This window comes from Salvelinus fontinalis, chromosome 4 (assembly GCF_029448725.1).
Source record: "Salvelinus fontinalis isolate EN_2023a chromosome 4, ASM2944872v1, whole genome shotgun sequence".
Taxonomy (NCBI): Eukaryota; Metazoa; Chordata; class Actinopteri; order Salmoniformes; family Salmonidae; genus Salvelinus; species Salvelinus fontinalis.
This window is the reverse complement of record NC_074668.1, coordinates 2,783,644-2,793,121: the sequence shown is the minus strand read 5'-3', so window position 1 is coordinate 2,793,121 and position 9,478 is coordinate 2,783,644. Positions and strand designations below refer to the sequence as shown.

The window sequence follows — 9,478 nt, the reverse complement described above, 5'->3', positions numbered from 1 at the left end:
CCTAATTCTAACCCAAACCGTAACCTTAGCAACCAGTTTCTTAGCAACAGATATGTTGGTGTAGTGTGTAGTGTGTTGGTAGCACCGTATGACCATCTACAGGACTATCTGCCTATCTAAATAAAGTGTAACCACTTAGACTACACATCAACATGTTCTGGATGTATAGACAGGGTACCAGTCAAAAGTTTGGACACACTAACTCATTCAAGTCTTTTTCTTAATTTGTACTATTTTATACATTGTAGAATAACAACAAAGACATCAAAACTATGAAATAACACATATGGAATCATGTAGTAACCAAAAAAGTGTTAAACTAATCAAAACATATTTTATATTTGAGATTCTTCAAAGTAGCCACCTTTTGCCTTGATGACAGCTTTGCACAATCTTGGCATTCTCTCAACCAGCTTCATGAGGTAGGCACCAGGAATGCATTTCAATTAACAGGTGTGCTTTTTTAAAAGTTCATTTGTGGAATTTCTTTCCTTCTTAATGCGTTTGAGCCAATCAGTTGTGTTGTGACAAGGTATGGGTGGTATACAGAAGATAACCCTATTTGGTTAAAGACCAAGTCCATGTTATTAAGGCAAAAACAGCTCAAATAAGCAAAGACAAACGACAGTCCATCATTACTTTAAGACATGAAGGTCAGTCAATTTGGAAACGTTCAAAAACGTTGAAAGTTTCTTCAAGTGCAGTCGCAAAAACCATCAAGCGCCGTGATGAAACTGGCTCTCATGAGGACCGCCACAGGAAAGGAAGACCCAGAGTTACCTCTGCAGCAGAGGATAAGTTCATTAGAGTTACCAGCATCAGAAATTGCAGCACAAATAAGTTCAAATAACAGACACATCTCAACAACTGTTCAGTGGAGACTACGTGAATCAGGCCTTCGTGGTCAAAGAAACCACTACTAAAGGACACCAATAAGAAGAAGAGAATTGCTTGGACCAAGAAACACAAGCAATGACATTAGACCGGTGGAAATCTGTCCTTTGGTTTGATGAGTCCAAATTTGATATTTTTGGTTCCAACGGCCTTGTCTTTGTGAGATGCAGGGTAGGTGAATGGAAGATCTCCGCTTATGTGGTTCGTGAAGCATAGAGGAGGAGTTGTGATGGTGTGAAGGTGCTTTGCTGGTGACACTGTCTGTGATTTATTTAGAATTCAAGGCACACTTAACCAGCATGGCTACCACAGCATTCTGCAGCGATATGCCATCCCATCTGGTTTGCTCTTAGTTGGACTATCATGTGTTTTTCAACAGGACAATGACCCAACACACCTTAAAGCTGTGTAAGTGCTACTTAACCAAGAAGGAGAGTGATGGAGTGCTGCATCAGATGACTTGGCCTCCACAATCCCCCGACCTCAACCCAATTGAGATGGTTTAGGATGAGTTGGACCGCAGAGTGACGGAAAAGCAGCCAACAAGTGCTCAGCATATGTGGGAACTCCTTCAAGACTGTTGGAAAAGCATTCCAGGTGAAGCTGGTTGAGAGAATTCCAAGAGTGTGCAAAGCTGTCATTAAGGCAAAGGGTGGCTACTTTGAAGAATCTCAAATCTAAAATATATTTAGATTGTTTAACACTTTTTCCAGTTACTACATGATTCCATATGTGTTATTTAATAGTTTTCATGTTTTCACTATTATTCTACAATGTAGAAAATAGCACAAATAAAGAAGAACCATTGAATGAGTAGGTGTGTCCAAACTTTTGACTGCTACTATGTGTAATGTGTTTGTCTGTTTGTCTGGCTACAGTTCACAGTGATTTAATATCTATTCTAATCTGTTCTAATGTATCCTAATGTATTTTTATTATATTCTATTCCATCACAGATAAACCCTATATTTACATGTACAGTAGCCTATAGGCTGTGTGTATGTATTTACATCTTTACCAGTATTCACATCCCTAGTCTTTTTCCACATTTTGTTGTGTTACAGCCTGAAAATTTATTAAATTGAGAATTTTTGTCACTGGCCTAAACACAATACGCCATCATGTAAAAGTGGAATTATGTTTTTCAAAATGTTTACAAATTAAAAGCTGAAATGTCTTGATGTAACAGTATAACTTTAGAGCGTCCCCTCGCCCCGACCCGGGCGCGAACCAGGGACCCTCTGCACACATCAACAACAGTCACCCACGAAGCGTCGTTACCCATCGCTCCACAAAAGCCGCGGCCCTTGCAGAGCAAGGGGAACCACTACTTCTAGGGCTCAAAGCGAGTGACGTCACTGATTGAAAGGCTATTAGCGCGTACCACCGCTAACTAGCTAGCCATTTCACATCGGTTACATTGAGTCAATAAGTATTCAAGCCCTTTGTTATGGCAAGCCTAAATACACTAAGGAGTAAAACTGTGCTTAAAAAGTTATATAACAAGTTGCATGGATTCACTCTGTGTGTAATAATAGTGTTTAACATGATTGTTTAATGACTACCTCACTTCTGTACCTCCACACATACAATTATCTGTAAGGTCCCTCAGTCGAGCAGTGAATTTCATACACAGATTCAATCACAAAGACCAGGAAGGTTTTCAATGCCTCACAAAGAAGGTCACCTATTGATAGATGGGTAAAATAAAAAGCAGACATTGACTATTCCTTTAAGCATGGTGAAGTTATTCATTACACTTTGGACGGTATATCAATACACCCAGTCACTACAGAGATACAGGTGTCCTTCCTAACTCAGTAGCAGGAGAGGAAGGAAACTGCTCAGGGATTTCACCATGAAGACAATGGTGACTTTAAAAACAGCTATAACGTTAAATGGCTGTGATAGGAGAAAACTGAGGATGGATCAACAACTTTATAGTTACTCCACAATACTAACCTAAAAATATTTAATCCATTTTGCATTCAGGCTGTAACACAACATCATGTGGAATAAGTCAAAGGGGTAGGAATTATTTCTGAAAGCACTGTATGTATGAGCATTTTTTTTGTCTGTGCCCTGACTGAGCCTTGACTACAGTTGCTAGTGATTTACCACTGCAGTTTTCAGTGAGTGTTTTCCCATATGATGCCGACACCATAACAAAGCAGGAGTGGATTCCCACTGAGACAGGAGCACATGGACGCAGCACGGAATATGTTAACATCCTCCTTAAGCGTTACCTGCTCTGTATGATCTGGAGAGGAGACAACTGGTTTGGACAGCAACATAGTCTGCTTGTAGGAGACCATGACTGAGAATTAGGTTAATCAATTCACACTAAAACAATAGCAGGCTGTGGCTACTTTTCTTATGGGTTTTGTAAAAATAGGCCCGTTATTTTTATGAATACATTAACCCTTATCTATATATTTACTTTTCAAAAAAATCTCTCATTAATAGCAGTCTTTCTCGAGAAAAACAATTGGCAGTACAATTAAAGGTTCATTTTGAATTCTCTAATCTATTGCAATATCTCACCCAAAATGTACCTTGGATTCAGAAGCTCTACGATATTGTTTTATATTGTATTCTATTATATTCCCTCATAATCGCAGAGACAGAGCAACACTCATGTCGGTATATAGACTACATTAGGTAAAGAAAGAAGCTATATTGGGCTAAGCAGTGCGTGAGTCTGCCTGCCCTGAAAGTGCGATGTTAAAACAACGAAATGTCACCCGAGGAACTGTAGATCTGTAGGGATTGCAGGACTGTAAATCCGTAGGTCTGTAGGTCTGTAGGGCTGTAGGGCTGTAGGGTTGTAGGGCTGTAGGGCTGTAGGGCTGTAGGGCTGTAGGACTGTAGGGCTGTAGAGCTGTAGGGCTGCAGGGCTGTAGGGCTGTAGGGCTGTGAAGCTGTAGGGCTGTAGGTCTGTAGGGCTGTAGGGTTGTAGGGCTGTAGGGCTGTAGAGCTGTAGGGCTGCAGGGCTGTAGGGCTGTAGGGTTGTGAAGCTGTAGGGCTGTAGGGCTGTAGGGCTGTAGGGCTGCAGGGCTGTAGGGCTGGGAAGCTGTAGGGCTGTAGGGCTGTAGGGCTGTAGAGCTGTAGGGCTATAGGGCTGTAGGGCTGTAGAGCTGTAGGGCTATAGGGCTGTAGGGCTGTAGAGCTGTAGGGCTGTAGGGGCTGAAGAGCTGTAGGGCTGTATAGCTGTAGGGATGTAGGGCTGTAGGGCTGCAGGGCTGTAGGGCTGCAGGGCTGTAGGGCTGTGAAGCTGTAGGGCTGTAGGGCTGTGAAGCTGTAGGGCTGTAGGGCTGTAGGGCTGTGAAGCTGTAGGGCTGTAGGGTTGTAGGGCTGTAGGGCTGTGAAGCTGCAGGGCTGTAGGGCTGTAGGGCTGTAGGGTTGTAGGGCTGTAGGGCTGTGAAGCTGTAGGGCTGTAGGGTTGTAGGGCTGTAGGGCTGTAGGGCTGTGAAGCTGTAGGGCTGTAGGGCTGTAGGGTTGTAGGGCTGTAGGGCTGTAGGGCTGTGAAGCTGTAGGGCTGTAGGGCTGTGAAGCTGTAGGGCTGTAGGGCTGTAGGGCTGTAGGGCTGTGAAGCTGTAGGGCTGTAGGGCTGTAGGGCTGCAGGGCTGTAGGGCTGTAGAGCTGTAGGGCTGTAGGGCTGTGAATCTGTAGGGCTGTAGGGCTGTAGGGCTGCAGGATTGTAGAGCTGTAGGGCTGTAGGACTGTAGGGTGGTTGAGCTGTAGGGCTGTAGGGCTGTAGGGCTGTTGAGCTGTAGGGCTGTAGGGCTGTAGAGCTGTAGGGCTGTAGGGCTGTAGGGCTGTAGAGCTGTAGGGCTGTAGGGCTGTAGAGCTGCAGGGCTGTAGGGCTGTAGGGCTGTAGGGCTGTAGGACTGTAGAGCTGTAGGGCTGTAGGGCTGTAGGGTTGTAGGGCTGTAGGTCTGTAGGGCTGCAGGGCTGTAGGGCTGTAGGGTTGTAGGACTGTAAAGCCGTAGGGCTGTAGGGCTGTAGGGCTGTAAAGCCGTAGGGCTGTAGGGCTGTAGGGCTGTAAAGCTGTAGGGCTGTAGGGCTGTAGGGCTGTAAAGCTGTAGGGCTGTAGGGCTGTAGAGCTGCAGGGCTGTAGGGCTGTAGGACTGTCTATTTGAAACCCCACTGCCCCTCACATACACACGCAGTTCTTCATCTTTATATTGTCGCACCGCAAAGTTTGAACTTTCCACAGCAACTCTCAGATTTCGACAATAGACCGTCAATGGATCTCTCTCTCTCTTTCTCTCTCTAGTTCAGTTATTCATTATTGGTGTGCTGCAGATCTATTAAAACATGCCGCGCATGCTGCGTCCTGGCACCGAGGAGTGGAAAATGCGCACTGTCAGTTTCATGCTCTTTTGTTGGCCTCATCGTTGCTGTTTGCAGCGCAGGTCGATATTGAGCAGAGCTGGTGTTTGAGAGAGAAAATCCGGATTAGAGAAACAGCGTCCTTCAGAAGTCCGGCATGCATTTAAGCAGTGAGATCATTGTGTTGGTTATAGATATCTCCGTGTGTGCCAGGCCAGCCGAACCACTCCAGCAAGCTCCTACAACACCAACTTAGTCTCAGAGCATTTGGTATTATTCTGTATGTAAATCCGGGAGTGTCCATTTAGTTCTTTTTTTAAAGTTTCGTATGTTATGTATTAACTTGTGGATGTCCATCATCTATTTCGTACAATATGTTATGAATTTTCAGAATGTACAATATCTTGTGAATTTGCTAAACATATGGTATGTTACAAATACCAATTTGTTGTGACGACCGTTAGCTAGGTGGCTAACGCTAATGTTAGCTAGCTCTACGGTTAGGGTTAGGGTTAAGAGTTACGTTAAAGGTTTAGGGTTATCTAAATAGGTTAAAGTTAGGGTTATGGGAACGGTTAGCTAACGCTCTAAGTAGATGCAAAGTAGTAAAACGTAGCAAAGTTGCTAATTAGCTAAAATTGTCCCTAGTGAGATTCGATCACACGACCTTTTGGTTAGCTAGATGTTCGGTAAGACTTCGATTCATCCACCCCGACCAACCACCCTCCATTCAATTATGCTTAATTAGGCAACTTTTTTTTGTCTTATGTAACCATACGAAATGTAACATATAAAACTAATTTGATTGTCCCGGATTTACATTTACTATGTTACATCTAGTCTATGAGACCTGTCTGATAATATACACCGCCTCGCTGCACGACCGACCGAACTCGGCTGGAACTGGATGTGCGCGGTGTGCGCACGGTTCCTCGTGCACTGGCACAGCACACTAGAGAGCTCAAGAACCACAACAACAAAATGCCAGAAGGAGAAGAAGTGGCCTAGCAGAGCCAGAGGACAGACAGAGTTTCCTTTTTTGTTGTTGGGAAGAATGAATGTTCCTCTCTCTCTTTTTACCTTCGCTCTGCTGCAGCTGATTTGCGCAGCTGTGGTCTCCATCGCCGCGGTAGTAATCACTGGATCGGTTGAATACGTCTCTTTGGAGGACCAACTTCTGGAAGACGGTACTATCAGTGGTTCAGGACGCAGGACTTGCAGACTGTACTGTCGGGTTGGCATTGGTTTTCATCTCCAGATCCACACTGACGGAAGAGTCAACGGCAGTCATGAACCTAATCAGTTGAGTAAGTTATTATTAAATCATTCTGCTATGGCCAGGCCTTTGAGTTTTGAGTTGAGTTGATTTTTTATTTTTACAGGGACAGTGCACATTAATCAACGTTTCAGTAAAAGTGCCGGTTTTAGCCAGCCGGCAAATTTTCAACCGCAGTCCCTGGGCAGGTTATTTCGAAGTGGATATTTAGTTAATTATCCATAAAGTGCGAGTGAAAAGAGAGAAGGTCATGCTGAAATGGAAGACTATTGCTGGGTTTCCAACATGAAAGTATTATACAGTATTGCATGAAGTTCTCTCTGAACTATAATGTTTAGGCTATTACTATGTATCCTGAAAAAGGTGTCCATTCATAGTTCTATTAGCCATTTCAACTTTAATTGTAGTATATTTAAGCAATAAGGCACGAGGAGGTGTGGTATATGGCCAATATACCACAGCTAAGGGCTGTTAAGTGTAACAGTATAACTTTAAACCGTCCCCTCGCCCCGACCCGGGCGCGAACCAGGGACCCTCTGCACACATCAACAACAGTCACCTACGAAGCGTCGTTACCCATCGCTCCACAAAAGCCGCGGCCCTTGCAGAGCAAGGGGCAACACTACTTCTAGGTTTCAGAGCAAGTGACGTAACTGATTGAAACCCTAGTAGCGCGTACCCGCTAACTAGCTAGCCATTTCACATCCGTTACATAAGCACGACGCAACGTGGAGTGCCTGGATACAGTCCTTAGCTGTGGTATATTGGCCATATACCACAAACCCCAGCGATGCCTTATTGCTGTTATAAACTGGTCATCAACGTAATTAGAGCAGTAAAAATAAACGTTTTGTCATACCCGTGGTATACGGTCTGATATACCACGGCTGTCAGCCAATCAGCATTCCAGAGCTCGACCCACCCAGTTTACAATTACTTATGTATAACCATGACATGTTTTAGGAATAACAAGTCACTGCATAGCTGTGGAAGGATTGTGTCATGTCAAAATATGCTAAATAATACATATACGTAATTTATTCACAGGGTTCTGATTCGTAACATATCTAGCTAACATATATCTATAATATATATCTAGCTACACAGGTGAGTCACAGTCAGCGATAGCAGCCCTGCCATTCCTACACATATCCTTAGCCTCGGGTTACTGGTTTCCCTCAGGAGCTGTTGACTGGAGAATGGCCTGGGCCTGTATTACAGAAAGTGTCTCAGAGGAGTAGTGCTGATCTAGGATCAGTTTGACTTTCAGATCACAATGAATGGAATTGTATAAACGGGGAAGAACTGCTCCTAGATCAGCACTCTGTGGAATGGCTTGTTTTGTGACTCTTTGGGACAGGTTTGTATGTGTAACAGGTGCAGCAGAAGAGACCAGGATGGTTTGGATTGGACTTCAGTATGATTGTCATCACAACAATGCAATGTGCAACATGATTGGATGGTTGTCATTAGCTCTGTGTGTTACAACGTTGGTGGGGCGACGCACAATTGGCATAGCGTCGTCCGGGTTAGGGAGGGTTTGGCCGGTAGGGATATCCTTGTCTCAGTATGTAAATGTAATAAAATGTATGCACTCTACTGTAAGTCGCTCTGGATAAGAGCGTCTGCTAAACGACTAAAATGTAATGTAAAATGTTGGGACATACTCGTTTTCTAATTCTAGTTTCCTCAGTCTAAAAGTGTTTTTGAATTCATAATTATTTTTTTTATATATATATATAATAATAACAATAATAAATTGTTAATGGCAAAAAGTTTAGCTCGTCAAATAATGTTACTCTGGATGATGATGTAATTGATGGAAAGACTCTTTATATATTATCAGATATAATAATACGATCTTATAGGCTAACTATTATATACTATTTTACAAGACCATTTCAAAGAGGACAAGTCACCTATAGTAATACTATAGTAATACTACAGTAATACTATAGTAATACTACAGTAATTACTATTCGTATTGTTCTTATATTAGTATTGTATTGGTCAATACAGCCAACAAATCAAATCAAATTGTATTGGTCACATACACATGGTGTGTCTCTAGCCTACAAATCAAATCAAGTTGTATTGGTCACATACACATGGTGTGTCTCTAGCCTACAAATCAAATCAAGTTGTATTGGTCACATACACATGGTGTGTCTCCAGACTACATGTAGCCTACACAGAAATCAGGATTTGACCTTTAGTAGAATTCCACAACCCCAGACATCTACGAACTCTCATTTCCTTTAGTAAACTATTTATTAAGAGGTGACCATAAACATACTGTAATTCTCTCTTTCTCTGTTTTCATTTCATGGCTTTTAGAAGCCTTGTCATATTACAATACCTGGAAACGTAGTTGTTTTTTATAGACTACGGATCTGGTCGTTTTTGTGAATCCTTTTCAGTGGTCATTTTAATAAAAGTCTTAATTTATCTCCATTTAAAACGTAAATAATATTAACGTATAATAATGCCTCGTGAGCTTAGCGCAACTATCTTACCCTATCGTAACGCAAAATATAAGGTTACATATTTCTGTCCCTGTCCTTCAGCTGTACCAAAACAAGTGGTGGGTGAGTAGTATACCACACAGCAGAATGTAGTTTTAATATCGGCTGTTCTAACAGAGACAACAGCAAGATGGGATGTCTGTGACTGACCACTTGACAATCGAGTCTCATATTATCATAATTCATTGGATTTTATATTGATTTCAAAAAGGAATTAACTTTTTTCCCCCCTTTCTTTTTTTTGTAATGTAGTCTACTCCCATTAACATCAATGCATGATTAACAAGTTCTTGAGTTTTGTGTTTGTCTACAACTTTGATGTAGGATTACTGAAGCTGGTTAGCAACACTTCTTACTTCTGTTTCTCCAAGAAAATAGATACGGTACAATATATTCCAGCAACTCAGTAGCACATACAATGGTAAAACAGTGTAATTACTATAGTGTC

At 42.5% G+C, this 9,478-nt stretch overlaps 1 protein-coding gene across 1 annotated transcript in view; it reads left to right on the top strand.

The window, feature by feature from the left end:
• The first annotated feature begins 6,119 nt into the window (after positions 1–6,119).
• LOC129852758 (fibroblast growth factor 5-like) overlaps positions 6,120–9,478 on the top strand; it is a 14,280-nt gene continuing 10,921 nt past the window's right edge. The window contains exon 1 of the mRNA XM_055918418.1: positions 6,120–6,536. Within this exon, the coding sequence (XP_055774393.1) occupies positions 6,137–6,536 (400 nt within the window). The 5' untranslated portion in view covers positions 6,120–6,136. The remainder of the gene's footprint in view (positions 6,537–9,478) is intronic.